A 21,026-nucleotide genomic window follows, 5' to 3' on the forward strand; every position below is an offset into this window, starting at 1 on the left:
GCTCTAGCAGGAGACCAAAAGGAGGAAGGAGAGAGCGGTCCAGGTAGTTGAAACGATTAAATTTCATGTGTCAACTTTGTTAAGATACCGTGCCTAGTTGTTTTATGCACCATTAGTCTAGATATAGCTATGAAGGTAGTTGGAGATGGAATAAATACATAACATCACTGGGAGCTTAGTCAAGATTAACCGTTTTGGAGAGGGTGGGCCTCATTCAATCAGTTGAAGGCCTCAAGAGCCCAAACTGAGGCCTCTTAGAAAAGGAATTCTGTGATATGACAGAAATAGTACCTGAGCTTCCAGCCTGCCAGCTTGCCCTACAAATTTCACACTCAAGACTCTAACATCCACTCCTGTCTGAGTTTCCAACCTGCTGAGCTCCCCTGCATATTTCAGACTTGCCAGCCCCCACAGTTGCATGAACCAATTCCTCAAAAGAAATTTCTTTATATATCTCATCTATATCTATCTCTATAGCTGTCTATATTTACATGTCTTACAAATTTCTTAAATGAATCATATAAATCTCTCTTTCTACTGTAATATATAATGTTTTATATATTGGGAGATACAGAGAGGCATCGCCTATTAATTTTGCTTCTCTGAAGAATTACTGCAGCCCGTTCGTGTTCTGGGGCTCTGACTCAATGCAGGCATCTGTGTCCATCTGTGTATATAATGGGATTCCCGCATTATATATTTCTCCGGCCCTATATCTGAGGTATAATGTGCTTTGGTTTCTCTCTGCTCGAATGACTCTGATTTAAGTGTCTTAAGTATTTCTCACTTGGGCTTTGATAGGGCATGTCACGAGTTATCAGAATAAAAATAAGAAAGTCTCCAAAAAGTATTGGGACGAAGGCCCTCCACTATGAAAAGTCCACAAGAGATTCTGCGGGAAGGTCCTCCGAGGGCACGCGCGCAGTCCGTTGGTGGGTGGACAACGCTGACAACGGCCCCCAAGGTCAGTCCCACCCATCCCCGCCAACCGACACTGTCCCTCCAGAAGGCCCTGTCATAAAACCACAAGCCCCACAAACATAGCAATTTTAAGCAGACACCTAGACGAAAGCCTGGAAAACCACCTGAGGTAAAACTGACACGCCAAGAGGCCAGGTCTGCGCCTGCGCCAGCCCAGGGCTCACCACTCGCACCTGCGCAGTCGTTGGGGGGGGGGGGGGGCGGGGCGCTTCTGCTGAACGCTCCTCGGCGTTGGCTTTTCTCGCGCTGTTAGAGGAACGTTTCGTGAGAAGTGAGAGTTCTCGCTGGAACTGTGTTCCAAAAGCCCTGGCGCTTACAGGACTACTAGGTAAATGAATGGGAGGGCAACTCTGGCAGGCTGAGGTTAGCATCACGGATCTGGACGCCCAGACCTCTCAGCTCTTGCCAGCAGCTGGGGGAAGGAGAGAGGACGACAGAGGTAAAGACTAGTGAGAGTGGAGAGGAGCGGTAGGCGGCGGGGAGCAGGGCTTGAGGAAGCCTGGGGCCTGGGTCTTGGCGGAGGCTTTGGCCGGAACGCCTTCAATCCCGGAACCCTAAATTCTTATAATCTGGCTTCCAGTCGGGCCCCAGTCTTCGGTTGGACGTTCTCGCTTCTCTGGGGAACTCTGGCTAAATATGGAAGGCCAGGCGGCTGCTGGGAGCCTCAGACTGATGGCCCCTGGAGGTGCGTTGTCCAGTACGATGGCCCCCTAGCCACTGTGGCAACCCGAATTAAATGTAAATTATACACTGGATTTTAAAGGTAGTATCCCACAAGAGCTGTATCTCTGGCAATTATTATGATTACGAGTTGAAATGATATTTTGGATGCATTGGGTCAAGTAAAACGTCAAGATGAATTTTGTCCTTTGTTTACTTTTTTAAAACGTTGCTCGAAACTTTTAAATCATGCGTGTCTCCCTGCCCTATTTGTATTCCATCCATTATTATGTTTAATGTTCTCAATAAGCCTGTAAGATGGTCATTACCCTCCTTGTATTGAAGATGATGAAACAAGGCGTTAAGTTACTTGTCCGAATTCGTGCCACCAGTAGGGGATGGAGGTGGAAGGGCCCAGGCAGCTTTGACTTCTAGAACTTCCTGTGTTCCAATGTTTTTTGTATGCTGTTTTTTTTTGGGGGGGGGCGGGTGGAGCGGCGTACCGGAGATAGAACTCTGGGGCCCTCAACCACTGAGCCACATCCTCAGCCCTGTTTTGTATTTTATTTAGAGATAGGATCTCACTGAATTGCTTAGGGACTCGCCGTTGCTAAGGCTGGCTTTGAACTTGGGATCCTCCTGACTCAGCCTCCCAAGTCACTGGGATTATAGGCGTGAGCCACTGCGCATGGCTTGTATGCTGTTTTGAGAGACCAGACAGAAATGTGAGCACCAGGCTTTGGAAATGGACTCTGGTTCCCATCTCATTTAGCTCCTGAGTGACTGATAACCCTGAGCAAGTTACTTAACCTTTCTGTGCCACATTAAGATTGCATGTTTAAAATGTAAGTTCTTCTACCCTATGAGATCTTTGAGAACATTGCTAAGAAAATGTACATAGAGTACCAAGCAAAATTTATGGCACATATTAGTTTTAGTTCGTCCATGGCTAAAGGATAGGTTAAATCTTTGCAGGTTGATAGATTAATTCTTTTTTCACTCATTAGAGCTCAGCTGAAAAGTCACGTAATCAGGGAACTGTTCCCTCTTGTTATAGGCTTAGATACCACCTTAGTTACAGCTCTCCCTTTTGCACTTATCACACTTGTAACATTATAGTTTAGTTATTTGATTTGATGCCTTTCTACTAATGTACTATAAAATTCAAGAAGACAAAATATTTTCTAGTGTTTGGATCATTATTTTATCCTCAACACTAAGCGCATTGTCTGACATGTAATAAAATTCCAGCAAATTTTTTGAATGAATGAGAACTAATGTTTTGGCTTCCTTGTGTATTCCTTAATGGGAGGCCTTGAGGTTAACCTCATTTTTATTTTGATAGATGGAGATAATAATAATGGCTTAACATGGGCTCATGAAGAGCATTAAATGAGATGATGTATTTGAAGCACTTCTTTTAGCAGGTGGTAAATCCCCAACAAATATAAGTTATTGTTAATAAAGCAACTGTTAGCTGGCTAGCTTCACTGTATATAGGTTTTGAAAAGGTCTTGCATTTTAAAGTAGTCTGCACTGGTTAGTTTATGGTATCTATTTTACCCTATTATAAAACCCTATATCTCCTACCTACTGATTCTCAGTTAAGAACTTTGTTTTCTAATTCAGTGATAAGTGAGGCATTTAAAAGGTCACACTAGGGTTGGGGATGTAGCTCAGTGGTATAGCACTTGCCTAGCATGGGCCAGGCAGGCCCTGGGTTCAATCCCCAATACCCTGCTACCAAAACATAAATGAACAAAAAACCAACTAGGTTTACTTCAATATACTCCCTACTATATCTCTCTAGTTAATCAGTATCTATATTGTATGCTTTGTTTTCATTTTAGAGAAGATATCCATGCTACATTCTCAGTACATTAGACCTCATCCTCTAGTCAAGGACATCACTCTGGCAGTTCTCCAGTATCTCCTATGTCATCTTCTGTCATGAATTTATCCTAGGGTATACACACATATTGTTTTGTATCTTTGAAATAGTAAGTAAATTTGTCTCTACTTCCATTCCAGCTACTATCCTATTTGCTTTTTGAAGCAAAACTTTATTTTCTGTCACTTTTTCATCTCCTACCATTCTCTATCATACTCATTTCAAGTGGGCTTTTACCCTATCTTCCCACCAAAATTCTCTTGGGGTCACCAGTGACCTCCATAAATTCAAAATCCAGTGGCCAATTTGACTTAGCAGCAGCGTTTGATATGAGCTCTCCTACCTCCTTAATACACTTTGTTTATTGGCTTCTAAGACAGCACATGCTCTTGATTTCCTCCTTACCTCACTGTTAACTCCTGAATATACTTTACATCTTTTTCCTCACCTTCTAGTAGGGTTCAGTCCTTCGTCCTCTTCTTTTTGTTATGTTCATCCTCTGTTGATACTCAATCTGAAGGACTTGTGCTGATAACTTCCAAATTTATATCTGTAGCCTATACCCCTCTCCTACATATATATTCATTCAGCTTCCTGCTTGACATCTTTCATGCAAAACTTGAAATCCTGGTCCCCCTGGCCCCCCAAAAACTTTACATCAATATCTCAAATGAGGGCAACTCCATTCTGCTAGTTGCTCAGGGCAGAGCCTTGAAGGTATTTTTACTTTTTAAAGGCATTTTTTATTTTGCTATATTCCATATATAAGAAAATCATGTTGGCTTTACCTTTAAAATATAGGTAGAATCTGGGCATTTCTCACCTACTATGCCACCACCTAGCATGAGGCATTATCTCAGATGGTCTCTCTGCTTCAAATTTTGTTTCATCCTAACTATTCAACACAGCAGTGAAATGATTCTCTTAAATTTTACCAAATTGTCTACTTCAGACTTTGAAGTGACTTCCCATTTTACACACGTTAGAAGCCAAACTCTTTATAATGGACTGATCTGCCGGCTCCTTTATTATCTGTGACCTAAATTCTAGCTCATATCTTGGACTCTTTTTCCATATTAGGGTTTCCCATCTGCCTGGAACATTTCTTCCACACAATGATGCATACCTATTTCCCATCTTTTGCCTCCTATTTATACCACCTATCTCTTTTGAGCTTTTTTTTTTCTTCCAATTCTATTTTCTAATGTATTTAATTATTATGCTGTTACTTATTATTTTCCCCTCTTGGAATGTAAGTTTAATGAATGAGTAACTTTGCCAGTTTTGCGCCATAATGATCTGAAGTGCCCAGAATGAAGCCTAGCTAATGGGGCATTCAGTAAATGTTTGTTAAATGCATGATTCTATAAAATTAAGACATAGGGAATCATCTGATGCTCTATGAAAGCAAAGTCCAGTTTCAGTTTGGCTTAAAGGGACTAGGGCCAAAGAGGAAGGGACAATAAATGAGGTTAAGTTAAAGTACAGTTATCCTATGTATAAACTTGTAAGGCTTAGCCTGGAAATTGCTCTGAACATAGTTTCTATTTTACATACTCTGTTAAGAGTAATTAGAAAAATACTGTGAATCTCTTTCCAATGAAACAAATACATTCAGCAAAGTAGTACTACTATAAAAAATAAGACAGGATATTCTTTACTTTATCTTGTGAGTCTGATTTAAAACTGTCTTTTTATACTCTTAAGTAGCAGTCAATGCATGCATACCATAAAGTTTCTTGGTTTCTGTCATTGCTCTCTTTTTACTTTGATTATTTTGACAGTAACACAATTATGAGACTAATTCTACCTTAGTAATTATGGACATTTAACATATAACAATTGAATAGTTTCCTAATGTTGAGTTTCTTAGGAGCACAATTGAGTGTATTTTTTTTTTCTGTTCTTTTTGGTTTGGTCTCAACTCAAGTAAAAAAATTATCAGAACAATTTTTGCTCTTAGAACAAGAATGCAAATTTGACTCCTTACAAGTCAGGAATAAAATCTCAATATTATGTTTTTATATGATAGTAGCACTGGGGATACATGGTTCCTTTATTATTGGTTTTATTGTAGGGGGCTTTTTTGTTTAAGCTCAAAAAATTGTATTTCTTCTATTTATAATAGTCTAAAAACAGGAAAAGAACATGGAGGCAGATATTGCAGATCTTCAAAGCAAGCTCAAAGAGGTTGAAAAAGAGCGACTAAAAGCTGCACAGTATGGTTTACAACTATTGGAGAGCCAAAGTGAATTGCAAAATCAATTAGATAAATGTTGTAATGAAATGATGACCATGACTGAGGTAAGACTATGGATTCCTCTGTTTGTGAGGGTGTGCTTATCTATTGAAGGTTTATTTTGTCTAGCAGTAGTTATTTTATTTTCTGAAGATCTAATTTTCTATCTATGCCATTTTCATTAAAGGTGAATAAGTTAATGAATTCCTGATATTCTTTCCAAAGCAGTGTCTTCTGAGTTTCAATTATGTTTACTCTTTCTACCACAATTTACCTACCATATTTATCACAAAGTTTTGTTTGTCCACACTCTTCATAGGTTACCTCACTTATTTTGGAGCTTTGAATATCATTTAAATGCCCCCATAGTAGTTTAGCGACCTAAACTGTTTAATTAATGTATTCAATTGCCCACTTAAGAGTATTTCAAACTTGATATAAACAAACAGAATATTTAATTCCCTATCTACTAATCAAACATTCTCTGTCTTTAGTTTATTTATTTAGTAAATTGAATGACATTCAGTTGCTTGACCCAAAGATCTAGAAGTCTCATATTTAGTCCACAAATTCTTAGGGACATGATTTATAAAACATCTATCTAGGCCACTGTCTTCTTTCTCCCAGCCTTCTAACCAGATTGCCTGCTCCATCATTGCCATTCAGATCATTCTTTCTCAATGTAGAATCATTCTTTCTCATGGAAAAGCACAAGAGATCATGTCATTTCCTTTCTCAATCTGCATAAGGCTTTCAATTGTATTTACAAAAGACAGTCTGAGGGTTTATACATCCCTATGTGATTTGACTTCTGCTGGACTTTTGCAAACATAGGAAACTGTTTTCCTTGTTCAGGCTATCCTAGTCTTGCCTTATGGGTTTATATGAGCTCCTTCCTCCTGCTTAGTTGTTCCTCACCCACTCTTCATAGATTGAATCCTCAATCTTCAGATTTCAGTTAAATGTCATAGAGTCCAGCCCTAACTAAAGTCGGCATCACTCTTTTGTGGGGGGAGTTCAGGGTGTATAATTACCAGGGATTGCACTCAGGGGCACTTAAGCCACATCCCTAACCCTGTTTTGTATTTTATTTAGAGACAGGGTCTCACTGAGTTGCTTGGCACCTTGCCTTTGCTGAGGCTGGCTTTGAACTTGTGATTCTCCTGCCTCCCTCCTGAGCCGCCAGGATTACAGGTGTGCACCACTGCACTTGGTAGCATCACTCACTCTTAATTCTTTGCAGTACTAATTATCTCCAGGATTGCAAGGTCCTTAAGAATTTTGTCTTGTTCACTGCTATATTCTCTAGTGCTTTGCACACAAATATTTATTGAAAAAATGAATAAATCAGTTTAATTTAGTAAATCCTCAGTGGTATAAACTAAAATTGAAAATTATAAATATAGCAGGTAAAAGTTACTAATGACAGCTCTTGTTTTTCCATATGGTACTGTTCTTGACCACGAGCTCAATACCTAATTATAAAGCAAAGCAAAGAATTAAAAATCTAATAGTAGAAAATAAAACCATGTTATATATAATTATTTGGAGAAATAACTTATCAAAAGTGGAAGTGCTTTTGGAGAAATAATGTTACTTGTTTTAGGTCTTTTTTCTAGTTTCATTTTATCTTATACTTTAAAGCTTCATGAAGGAGTTTGAACTAATACTTCTCTGTCAATGCCTTCTATGGGGTAGTGAAGCAATTACCATATCTCTATCATGAACTTTACCATACAGTAGGCCCCCTCCTTATTTCTAGTTTTACTTTTCTTAGTGTGGATTACCTCTGGACAACTGTAGTCTAAAAATATTACATAGAAAGTGCCATAAGTAAATAATAAATTTTAAATTGCATGCCATTCTGAATAGTGTGAGGAAATCTGGTGTCATCCTACTTTATCCCACCTGCTCCACCTCACTTCCTCTCCTCACCTAGGCATAGTACAATGAGATATTTTGAGAGAGATCATATTCACATACTTTTATTACAGCACATTATTATAATTCTTATTAGTTATGTTAACAATCTCTAACTTGCCTAATTTAAAATTAAAACTCATCAAGATATGTGTGTACATATGTATATATGGAGTTTGGTTCAACTTGTGGTTTCAGCTATCCACCCAGGGTCTTGGAACATCCCCTGCATATAAAATGCAAATGATATCTGATCGTGTGTGGAGCTCAGACACCTGAATGATCTGACTAGTTAAACAGTTATTCACTTTATGATGTTCTCTGCATCAGAACGTAGTATGTAAGCATGTGTCCTAATACTTTAAAAATCAATATAGACATTACTTTTTTCAGGAAGTGTATTCTGAGCTAGCACTTACCAGTTACTGTGACTTAATGTAATTGCTGAATTGTGTGTTTATTGTTCCTTTAGACATTGATCCTCCTTGAAGTCAGGCATCATTTTTTATATTTATCTGAGTTTCTCTGTTACCTGGCATATTTGCTGGGTTCTTAGTAAGTATGTGTGGAATAGATGGAAGGTTGAATGCCTTGTTTCTGGTCTTTTGTTACCAAAAGTCCCTTTACTTTTTCGTGTTCTCTCTCAGATGGACTCCAGATTTGAAGGTTGTGCTATCAAACTGTACGAAATAATAAGTAGCTTATTTTCCTAATCGTCAAACAAATGCCTAGTTTTGGGTCAGCATGAGATAAGACATGCTGCTGTGACAGTTGATAATGTAGCCAAAATCAGGGACATTTTAACATAGCCTGATGGTACTCATCATACAAAGTTTTATTCAGATTTTGGAATCCAGAGAATGCCTCCCCAGTTACGTTTTGCATTGCGGGTTACTAGGGCATCAGAGCCCCAGATTGGAAAGTGGTTACCTTGCATCTTTTCTAGAGTTGATGCCTGTACTAACTTCAGCTTGAGTGTTTTTGACATTACTGTACTTTCAGAATATACCTTAGGGATTCACTAAAACTGATGAGCTACAAAGTTATTCCAGATTTAACATGTGGTTGTACCTCAGAAAGCAGCAAGTGTATGAAACAGAAATAAGCCAGTTGAAGGTTAGAACTGATTATATGTAATAGTTTTAAGTGATTTTTTATGTAATTGAATTGTAATTGAATCTATTTTCAGAATTATGAACAAGAAAAATATACTCTTCAGAGAGAAGTTGAGCTCAAGAGTCGCATGTTAGAAAGTTTGAGCTGTGAATGTGAAGCTATTAAGCAACAACAAAAAATACAGCTAGAACAATTAGAAGAGCAGCTAAGCAGAAGCCATGGACAGGAAGTGAATGAACTAAAAAACAAGGTTTGAATATATGTATGTTTTCAGAGCAAAAATACCCCATGTTGATGCAACCATCTGTTAATGTAAGGTGATAAAGATTTTTCTCAAGTATCACTATGAAAATAGCATAGATCAGTTTTCTGTCATTTTAATGTTGAGAGTAGAAACACTGAGAAACAAAAACTTATAAAATGACTTATAAAAGTGAGAATTGTATCAATATAGTCTTCTAATTACATATAATTTTCCAATTTTGATAACAGCAATTTTTTATGATCCATTTATTTAGTAACTACTGAGGCATCCTTGGTCATAGTCAAGCAGTCTCCTTTCATAAAGAGTTGTCTCTTAGCCTTTACTGCAGCTAGTGGTGTGCTTTGTAATTTTGTAGAACAAATCAGTAGTTCCTTATAAATTACTATATATTAGTATTGATACCTTATAATTTATTTTTTGAGGAAAAACATGATCCAGTTCTCAAAATATATTTTTAAGGGAAATCCTATTGTTAATTCCATATTACTGATGAGAAAACCAATGTTTAGGTAGATCAAGCAAATTGGACAAGGTGAGAGCTAGAAATTGTCAGTTGTGAATTGAAGCAAGTTTTCCTCACACCAAATTCTGTGTCACTGAGTGTCTACATAATCTGATGACACATTACATACTAGCTCCACTTCATACATAAACACGAAATAGACAACAGCTGTTCATGAATGCCCATTCCTTTCTAGCACCCCCACCCATCCAGCCTTCAGATTGCTACTTAAGAATCCAGAACTTCACCATGGCTCCTCTTCGTGTGGAATCCAGACTTTTACAAACCCTTTCTTTCAAAACTCGCTTGACTTTTTATTGTCTTCTCAGAAGTCTCTTTCAATTTTTAGATTTTTTATGTAACATCTTCTAAGATTTTTTTCCATGTCTGTGTACAAGCTATACTGCTGCCTTAATTCTTTATTGATTTAGCTCTAAATGTTTTTCTATTTTTAGTAATGAAATCACATATTTGAGTTGGTTTATTTTTTCCTAATAGACAGTTAAACAAACAAATAATGCTTTTGTGAAATACATAGTCATCCTGCATATTACTGACAAATAGTCTAGCTTGTCTGGAACTAATCTGGTTTTAGACAGTAACGACTGGTAATGATGCATTTTCATTTCTCCTGGTGGGTTTTTTTTTGTTTTGTTTTGTTTTTTCATGTAGCTTTCATTACATAAACAAATATAGCAGTATAGAGGATATTTTTTCAGGGCCTGAAGTAAGGACCAACTGTAGAGATGGCTTAGGTGGTAGAGCAAAGAGTATATCAATACAAAATTTTCAGTCTTACTGATGTTCTTAAATCACTTTTGCCAAAAGTTTGGCTTCTTTTTTCCCCCCAGTACCTTTCTCTTCTCATGTTGAATTTATCGGCCTGTTGTGGGGATTTGGCCAACAGAATCTTGATGTAGGCTACTGTGGCTCTAGTCCCCACCATCCCCTCTCCCCTAGACTGTTGTGGTAGCCTTCCAATCAGGCGTCTGCTTCTGCATGGCTGGTCACAGCATCGTTTACACAGCTACACAGTGCTTCTGGTAGCTTTAATGCATCCAAACCACTTGGATGGCTAGAATGGACTGTTTATAAAACAAGGTGGGTCACTTTTGGAGTGTCCTTGGAAGCTCTACTAGTTTCTTGTACAAGTTTAGATCATTCGGTGATATTTTACAGAAAGAAAATACCTTTTGATTTATAAAATTGTGATTTTTTTTTTTACTTTAGATAGAAAAACTGAAAGGAGAGTTAGATGAAGCTAGGCTTAGTGAAAAGCAGCTAAAGCACAAAGTAGACCACCAGAAGGAACTCCTGTCTCATAAATCGGAGGAAATACGGATGATGTCTGAGCAAGTCCACGAAAGCATGTCTTCAGAGATGCTGGCTCTCTTCAGGTCGAGCTGACTGAAATGGAAAGTGTGAAGGTAATTTTTATGGCATGTGTTTTCTTAGATTTTTAAATTTTTCTTTTGCATACATTTTATGTGTTTTTATAATAATTCTAATGAGCTAGTGTGGAGGAAGAAATGTTTTTTTGACCTACTTTTATCTAACTATCCAAAAAATGTTTTATGTAGTTTAGGTGAATTACTTTATTTAAAAAAATAGTATTAGGTGACCTGATTTAAATAAGGCAGACAGTACCTTTAGATTAATGAAAGCTCTGAAAGGACATAGACATTTTCTGATCCTAGTTTGTGTCATAATATAAAATGTTAGTACAGTGGAAGTTGAAATTTTTGTGAACATAGATTTTTCATTTCAGACTATGAGTCATTAAAAATTAAAGCCCTGAATTCACAGTCAGAAAGAGCAGTCTCTATAGCCTTTTGTTTGGTTCCCTGTTGAAAAATTAAGTAATTTTTAAAATTTTAATAGGTATCTGACAACTTTGACAGGTTTTTGTAGTTTTAATTTGAATGTGAACCACTACAGATAAGTTAGCTGAGCAACTGCTAAATGAAAGCATTTTCAAGAGAATTTTGTCTTTCAATTTCTGTTGAATAGAATGCTCTCAAGGAAGAAGTGAATGAATTACAGTACAGACAGGAACAACTAGAACGTTTTAGTACTAACTTAATGCGCCAGGTAGACCGACTTAAAGAAGAAAAAGAAGAGCGGGAGAAAGAAGCAGTTTTATACTATAATGCCTTAGAGGTATTATGATTACAGTAGTATTGTTTCCAGTTTTTAAATTGTTTTCATGCTAATTTAATCTCTGCTAGCTAAATTATTTTCTTTTGAATTTAGAAAGCTCGTGTAGCAAATCAAGATCTGCAGGTGCAATTGGGCCAAGCCCTCCAGCAAGCCTTGGATCCCAATAGTAAGGGCAACTCTTTGTTTGCAGAGGTACTTACAAGTATTCTAATAATTGAATTGGGTAAACTATTATTTCATTTAGTACAAGAACAATTAAACATATCAATGTTTTCCAGGTAGAAGATCGAAGGACGGCAATGGAACGCCAGCTTATCGGTATGAAAGTCAAGTATCAGTCACTAAAGAAGCAAAATGCATTTAATAGAGAACAGATGCAAAGAATGAAGGTGTGGAATTACCGCTCTTAAATGTTTGTTAAAACTACTTCAATTACTTAGCATTATATAGATAAATATATCACAAAATCCATCTTTTCCTTCAAGGGGTATACTTTTATATTTTTTTCTAGAACTGAATGATTTTTTAAAAAATTAGAAATTCCAGGTAGATCATAAGATACTTTTATGTTTTCAAAAAGTTAATCTTGGAAAAACATTAATGTGTTTAACAACTACTATTTGTTTATTTTAATGATCATTCACTAACCTTGCCAGGGAGGTTTAAATCTTTATAGAATAGGGAAAAGGAATTTAAAAGTGTTTGTTTCTTACTTATTCTGAGTCTTTCTGGGTTCCGCATCAAATGAGACTAGCTTTTGCCATTTCTCACTTCTCATGAAGGCTTATTTTAGATGGAAATTTGAACTATTTAGGGTTCTCTTTTCTTGCAGCTCCTCAAAGCATGTAATTAACCCCTTTAATTTTAAGGGTTTTGTTGATTGTTGCTGCACACAAATAAGAAGTAACAGAAAACCTTATGGCAATTAGAAAGATTCCAAGATTATAGCAGTCCTTAGAATTCCAATGTATGGTCTGTTCTGCCTGATGTTCCTAAGGTGGTGTTTGGAAGAAAGTTTAGATTTTGTTTTCAAGATGTCAGTATTACCAGAGAACTGAGAAAGGTCACTGATTGAACTTGGAATTAGATGGACTGGATTGAAGTATAGTTGTCATTTGCTAGTTGTGTTACCTGGGACATATATTCTGAGAGCATCTAAAAGGCATACCTCATTTACAAAGTAGAGGTGATAGAACTTGCCTCTCAGAACTGTCTTGGGGTTAAAGTGTAGAAAAATACTCATATGGTACTTCCCATTCTTATCATTGTGAATATCATGTTTGTGACTGAGCTGCTTAACAATTTCCCCTACTTAAGTAAAGCTAATGGAGAATTTTGAGAAATCGCTTTAACAGGAGTTAGTATAGGTGGTGAATAGCAGGCCACATTTATCCAGACTTACTTACCAGTTAAATGACACCCTCTGGACCACAGTCATGCTGTTCAATTTTGTATCACAAACTAGGTAAAACTATATTAAAGACTTCAGATATCATTAAAAAGTAGAAGTACTCCAAAGTTATGTCTACAACAAAACTAATTGATGTATATTTTCCAATTATTAGACTAGAAATAACTAATTAGTTTTCAAAACAAGTTCTAAATAGTATTAGTACAAAATACAAATTGTTCCAGAAATATGCTTATCAGAATATCTCAATTTTGTTGTGGTGGGGGGATTCTAGTTACAGATTGCTACATTGCTACAGATGAAAGGATCTCACACTGAATTTGAGCAGCAGGAACGGTTGTTTTCCATGTTAGAGCAGAAGAATGGTGAAATAAAACATCTTTTAGGTGAAATTAGAAATCTGGAGAAATTTAAGGTATGTATAATATCTTGAAAAGATGTGGCTGGATTTTTATTTGAATATCTTAAATTTTCAGTTTAAATAGGTTTCTCATCGTATAATTGACTTTCAGTTTCAGTACATATTGACCCAATCTTTAAATTATTTTTTTCTTGTCTCTGCTTTTCAGTATTATTGACCATGCTTCTTTTACTAAAGCAAAGACAAACCAATCTATTCTATTTTTGTTGTTATTATCTGGTTATTGTTTGTAAGTACCTATATCTTTAGTGTACAACTCAGTTTTAACATATATATGTTTATATATGCACACACACACACATTTATATCTGTATATGTATATTCTTACAATTACTATCAGATTACATAAAATATTCCTAGCACTCCAGAAAAGCCCCATTGAAATGAAGTGCTCCCACCTCCTAACTTTGTGTCAACATTATGTGAACATTCTGTTAAACTTCATATAAATTGAATCATGTAATATATATACCCTTGTTTCTGTCTTATGCTCAGTGTTATGTCAGTGAGATTTCTTGCCTGAATGTCATCAGTAATTATTTTTTAGTGCTATTTGTTCCATTAATTTTAGAGCTTTGTCAATTCAACATTGTATATCCACTGGAATTTATGGATGTCTTTAATAAATTCTAATAAATTTATTTTATTTTTCACTTCTAGGAAAGTGAAAGTACGCCTACATGCCTTTGACTCAGAGCTCCCTATTTCTTATTTGTACGCTTGATTTATAACTTTTTCTGTTTTTATATGTTTTTTCTTAAATTTTGAGACTGAGTTCCAAACTAGACGTCCTTTTACCCCTAAGCACCATGATATTATTGGAGATATAAGCAAATGGTCAAAATTACAAATTAACATTGATATGCATTGAACCAAGCTACTTTTTACATTTTGCCAGTTATCATTGATACCCTGTTATGGTTTAGATATGAGATGTCCTTCAAAAGCTATTGTGTTAGTGCAAGAATTTTTAGAGGAGAAATGTTTGGATTATGAGAGCTTTAACCTGATCTGTGGATTGATCCACTTAAATGGATTAACTGAGTAGTAACTTTAGGCAGGTAGAGGGTGACTAGAGGAGTTAAGTTACTGGAGGAGTGACTGGAATTTTGTCCCTGGTGAGCAGAGAGCTCTCTCTCTCTGCTTCCTGATTACCATTTTCTAAGCTACTTTCCTCCCCCACACCCTTTCACTATGATATTCTACCTCACCTTGGGCCCAGAGCAATAGAGTTGGCCATCTGTGGATTGAGACCTGAAACCATGAACCCCAAGTAAACTTCTCCTTACATTGTTCTTGTTAGATCTTTTGGTCACTGAGACAAAAAAAAAAAAAAAAAAAAAAGCTGATGAAAACATACCCTAAGCAAATTTTAAAAGAAAAAAAAAATTAGTGTTTTCAATTCTAGGGCCTAATCAAAGGTTGCATGTTTTACCATGAAGTCTCTTCAGTCTTCCTTAATCTGGAACAGTTTCTCTTTCTTTATTTTGACATTTTTGAAGAAAAATTTGTTTATATGACTTTATCTCTGTTTCTTCTAAAAACATTAAAAGTATTATAATTTTAGCTAAATTTGCAGTGTGTCACTTGGCAGGTATATGTAGTCTATTCCTGGGGCTTTGTGCTATACTTTGAAAATTGTGACCTTAAATTAGGAGGATTTTAAAAAGTGCAATCTCTGAAATTCTTTGCAAGTTTTTAAACATCTGCTTTTTTTTTCCAGTAAAGAAAATATTCAAAGAGTGAATCGGAATATTTAAAGCGTGGATACCAAAAATAACCTCAAGAATCTCCTCTCTTTTTTCGTATTTTTCCATTGTATAGCTTTGTCATACCAGAATTCAACCCCAAAAGCATTTGCTTCTCTCATTCTAAAAGCCAGGAGAGTGAAATCCTAAGACAGGTATAGTTGGGACTCAGAGATATGAGTGCGAGTTAGATCTGGATTCAGAATCTAGCTCTTGATTTACTTGCCGGTAGTACCTTGAGCCACTTTTCTGGTGGTTCTTGTACCTACTGCACTCAGGTAAGTGGGTGGATCTTTGAAGAATATTTGTCAAAGGATGAGAGATTAACATGTGGCTGCTGCCACTGTTAATAAGCATACAGTAACCTAATTTGTTATGTAAATAATAAGAAATTTTGCTTTCTTTAGAATTTATATGAAAGTATGGATTTAAAACCTTCAGGCAACTCTGGTGCTCTGGAAGATAACACCTATTATACAGATTTACTTCAGCTAAAGCTTTAGAACTTAAAGTAGGTGTCTGGGTTGGCAGATGGAAGATAAAGACTTTTTATTTATTTTAATAGATGGTATTCAAATAATAACAAATTTTTAAGTTCAAATTGCCAAAAGAAATTTCCATAGAAAAGAAAGTCAATAACATGTCTTTGTGTAATACATGAGTTTTATGCAAGATTTAATAATTACTAATTACTGAAGAATACTTTCAGTAAATAATTTGTGTTTAGCTTTTTAGATTGGTAAGTAAAAAGGACTTTCATGTAGAAAATATTCTTATAATCCAAATTTCTCAAGAATAAGTATCTCATAACTTAAAGGAAATTTATGCATGAATCACCTTGGAATAATGCATGAATTTTGGCAGCGGGGGATGCTATTGTTAAACTTTAATTATTTGTTGTTTCTTTGTTACTAGAAATCCCAAAGAAATATATTTTTAACCAAGTGTTCAAATATAAAATTAAAGATTCATCCCACTAAGTTATTCACAAAATTATATATTAACATTCCTTGGTTCTTCTTTTCTGTTACTGTAGCAAAGAAAATGAAAGCAGCAAAAGTGAATTGTCCATACAGCGGAGGAAAGCATTGTTTGAGAGCCAGCGGGCCCTGGATATTAAGTGAAAACTTTTTGCAAATGAAAGATGCCTTCAGCTTGCAGAAAGTGAAAATATGAAACTGAGAGCTAAGCTAGATGAATTAAAGCTGAAGTATGAACCTGAAGGTATGCAAGTTTCGTATGTTTTTGTCTTTTAAGTCCTAAGTAGCACTGAGAAAGTGTATCAACATTTTTTTCAAACTATATCTTTTAGCAAATCTCATTACAAACCAATTTTGTGGTTATCAATCTGTAGTTAATAAGGGAAATTTACAGCTGAAAAATTCAAAGGGAACTAGGTATGCATGAATGTGATATGTGGCTTTTTTGGATGTCTAGGCTTCATCATACTGTCACTTGAGGCTTATCCACTTAAAATCGTAGCATATTGTCATACCAAAAAGTTAAATAAGCAGCTAATGTTGGAAGTTATGCTAATTCAGATTATTTATAGAATATCTAAACACAGTTTAGGTTTAAGTGCTTGTGATTACTCTTCCGCCGATGAAAGTCTTGGAGGCATTGCAGGATTCAGACTCCTTTTGTGTTTGTCTGCCAGTATCCCATTGAGCAGAGTTGATTTATGTGGCCTTGCTGTCACAGCAAGGCAAGATTGAGAAAATTCAATCTTGATTCTCAGGGGCCATGTTCCAACTAAATATTGGGAATTCTATATTTTTTATTGACATATTAATAATTGGACATTTATTATGTTTTTATTTATATATACATTGTGTAATGATTAAATGAAGGTAATTAGCATGTGATCACCTTAAATATTCATTCTTCATTGAGAACACTCAACTTCTACAAAATCAACCTGGTTTGGATTCCACAGATGAATAGGAACGTGTAGTGTTTCCCTTTTTGTGCCTGACTTATTTCATTTAACACAAGATCCTTAGGTCATTCAAGTTGTCACAAATGACAGGATTTCATACCTTTTTTTATGAATGCATAGTATTCCATTACTTATACATATCACATTTTCTTTCTCCATTTATGGGAGTTCAGATATCTGGAAAAACACACACACACACAAACACCTAGTATTGGGATTGCTGGGTCACATGTTAATTCTATTTTTAATTTTTGAGAAACTTCCATACTATTTTCCATAATGACTACTAATTTATAGACCCACTCATAGTATATGAGAGTTCTCCTTTCTCCATATCCTCACCAGAATTTCTTTTTTTTCTTTTGGATAATAGTTATTCTAACTTGGGTGAAGTAGTTTCTCATTTTGGTTTTAATTTGCATTTTTCCTGATGTTTAGTGATTTAGTGGTGTTGAGAATCTTTTGTAAACCTCTGTATTCTTTAGAAAAATGTCTGTTCAGGTCTTTTGCCCATATTTAAAATCAGATTATATGAAGGGTTTTTGCTATTGAGTTCTTTTAGTTCCTTATAGATACTACATAGTAATGCTTTGTCAGCTGTATAATTTGCAAGCAGTTTCTTCTATTCTGTAGTTTTTCTTCACTTTGTTGATTGTTTTCCTTGCTATAGAAACTTTTAGTTTGATATTATCCGGTTTGCTTATTTTTGCTTTTGTTTCTCTTGCTTTTGAGGGATTGTCTAAAAAACATTTGCCCAGACCGAGGTCATGTAGCATTTCCCTATGTTTTCTTCAAGTAATTTTATAGTTTTTAGTTGATTTTTGTATATGATAAGAGAGAAGTCTGGCACAAAAAGACAAACACTACACGATCCTATTCATCTGTGAAATTTAAAAAAGGTTGATTTTGTAGAAGTTGAGAATGTTCTCAATGAAGAAATAATGAATATTCATGGTTCTACATGTGGAGATCCAGTGTTCTCAGCACCATTTATTAAAGGACTGTCCTTTCCCCAGTATGTGTTCTGAGCTCCATTGCTCTCTTCACTGTTTTTGTGTCCGTACCATGCTATTTTTTGAAGTCAGGTGCTAGGATTGTTCCAGTTTTGTTCTTTCTGCTCTTTGACTATTTGAAATTTTATTGTTTAAGACAGGTTAGGATTATTTTTTTCTTATTCTGTAAAGAAAATTTTGGAACTTTGATGAGGATTGCATTGAATTTGTAGATTGCTTTGGGTAGAATGAATATTTTAACAATATTAATTCTTCTAGTTCATGAATATGAGATATCTTGCCATGTTTTTCTGTCTTTTCAATTTTCACCAGTGTTTTATGGTTTTCACTGTAGAGCTCATTCATCTCCTTGATTAAATTTTTTCCTAGGTATTTTATTTCACTTTTTTTTTTAAAAAACCATAGCTTTTATAAATGGGATTACTTTCCTTATTTCTTTTTCAGATAATTTGCTATTTTTGAATGGAAACACTACTGACTTTTATATATTGGCTTTAGTATCTTATATCCTTACTGTATTAATTAGTTCTAATAGTTTTTAAGTAGAGTATTCAGAATTTTCTGTAAAAGATTGTATTATCTGAAAACAGGGACGGTTTCCTTTACAATTCGGCTGCCTATTATTTCTTCCTTTTATCTAATTTCTCTGGCTAGGACTTCAAGTTCTGTGTTGAGTCATAACAGTGAATGCTGGTGGCATCCTTGTCTTGTTCCAGATCCTAAAGGAAACACTTTGATTTTGACCCTGTTGAGTATGATATCTGTGGGTTTATCATCTATGGCCTTTAATATACTGAGATGTGTTCCTTCTATGCCTAATTTATTTAGAGTTTTTATCAAAAAAGGATGTTAAGTTTTATCAATTATTTTTTCTATTGAAATGATCCTATGGTGTTTGCCCTTTTGTCTGAAATGTGATATATCAGCTTGTTGATTTGTGTTTTAAGCCATTCTTTGATCCTAGGGTGAATTCCATTTGATCGTGGTATTTAATTATTTTGATATGCTGTTGCCTTCTGCTCTCCAGAAATTTTTTTTTCAGGTTTTCCAATTTGTTTGTATTTACTAGTTCTTAAAATTCTTTGTTTTTGTTTCTGTGAGGTCAGTTAAGGTTCCCTTTTTCACCTCTGATTTTTTAAAATTTATTTGAGTTTTTTTTTTTTTTTTTTTTGGTCTGGCTAAAGATTTATTCATTTTGTTTATCTTTTCAAAAACCAATTATTCATTTATCTTTTATTTTCTTTTTTTCCTCTATTTTGGTTATTTGTGCTCTGATCCTTACCATTTCTTCCTTCTACTAATTTTGGTCTTATTTTTTTTCTTATTTTTTTCTAGTTTATTGAGATGAGACATTGAGATCTTCCTTCTTTTTATAAAAAAATTTTAAATTGTTTTTGAACCTTTATTTTGTTTATATGCAGGGCTGAGGATTGAACCCAGTGCATCTTACGTGCTAGGCAAACACTCCATCACTAAGCTGTTCTCTTCCTTCTTTTTTTGAAGTAGGAGTTTATTGCTATAAACTTCCTTCTTAGAATTGCTTTTGCTGAAAGCATAAAGTTTTGGCATATTTGGTATATTTTTATTTTTACTTGTGAAAAGAAATATTTAAATTTATCTTTTAATTTCCTCATTGACTTATTGGTTGCTTCTAAGTATGTTTAATTTTTACATCTTTGTACAGTTTCTGATGCTCTCTTTTGTGGCCTGACATGATACCCTTGAGAACATTTCATGTGCAGTTGAGAGGAATGTGCTGCAGCTGGTGCATGGAAAGGTCTGTAACTTCTGTTAGCTCCATTTGGTCTAGAGTACAGTTTAAATCTGATGTTTCTCTCCTGGTTTTCTGGCTAGATGCTCTTCCATTGCTAGAAGTGGGCTGTTAAAGTACCTTATCACCGCAAAAAAATTGCTGCCTATCGATCTACATTTAACAATGCTTGCTTTATGTATTTAGACATATTTACAATTGTTGTATACTCTTTTTTTTTTATTCTGTAATGGCCTTGTCTCCTTAGTTTTTGACTTGAAGCATATTTTATTTAAGTATAACCACTCCTACTCTCTTTTGGTTTCCATTTGAATGGAATATCTTTTTCCATTTGTTCACTCTCTATCTATTCCTTACAAGTGAGTGTCTTGTAGGCAGCAGAGTCAGATTTGGGTACTGTCATGTAATTACTTGTTTTCTGGTTGTTTTGTACATCTTTTTTCTTATCTTCCTGTCTTCCTTTGTTAAGTGATTTTTTTTCCTATCAGCATGTTTTGATCCCATGGTTTTTATTTTCAGTGTATCTATTTAAGGTTTTTGCTCTGTGATTACCATGAGGCTTTCACAGAACATCTTATAATTACAACAGGTTATTTTGAGCTGCAACAACTTAATTTCAAAAGCAAAAAAGAAAAAAATCCTTCTACTCTTCAACTCCATTTCTCTCCCATATTTTGAGTTTTTGATGTTAAAATTTACATCTTTTTATATTACATATCCCTTAGCAGATTACTGTATTTGTATTAGTTTTGTCCTTTAGGCTTCTTACTAAGGATATAAATGGTTTACATCCCCTAGTTCCCATGTTATCTTGGATGTATCTGAATGCTCACTTTTACCTGTGGGTTTTTATACCTTCAGATGTTTTCATATTAGACATTCTCATCTTTTTTTTTTCTCTTTGCATTTGAAGAACTCCCTTCAGCCTTTCTTGTAAGATAGTCTGTTGCCATGAGTGCATTCAGGTTTTGTCTGGGAAGGTCTGTCTT

The 21,026-nt window shown here is 35.2% G+C and overlaps 1 protein-coding gene across 1 annotated transcript; it reads left to right on the top strand.

The window, feature by feature from the left end:
- The first annotated feature begins 1,284 nt into the window (after positions 1-1,284).
- Positions 1,285-20,042, top strand: LOC144373616 (protein Spindly-like). Its single transcript, XM_078036657.1, is given in 12 exon segments — positions 1,285-1,420; positions 5,661-5,836; positions 8,881-9,057; positions 10,805-10,963; positions 10,966-11,001; positions 11,585-11,734; positions 11,828-11,926; positions 12,013-12,123; positions 13,420-13,560; positions 15,722-15,825; positions 16,351-16,538; positions 19,951-20,042. Coding segments are annotated over 11 exon segments (1,353 nt in total). The 5' UTR covers positions 1,285-1,420; positions 5,661-5,680; the 3' UTR covers positions 19,983-20,042.
- The last annotated feature ends 984 nt before the right edge of the window (positions 20,043-21,026 follow it).

Source organism: Ictidomys tridecemlineatus, unplaced genomic scaffold (assembly GCF_052094955.1).
Source record: "Ictidomys tridecemlineatus isolate mIctTri1 unplaced genomic scaffold, mIctTri1.hap1 Scaffold_4481, whole genome shotgun sequence".
Lineage (NCBI taxonomy): Eukaryota > Metazoa > Chordata > Mammalia > Rodentia > Sciuridae > Ictidomys > Ictidomys tridecemlineatus.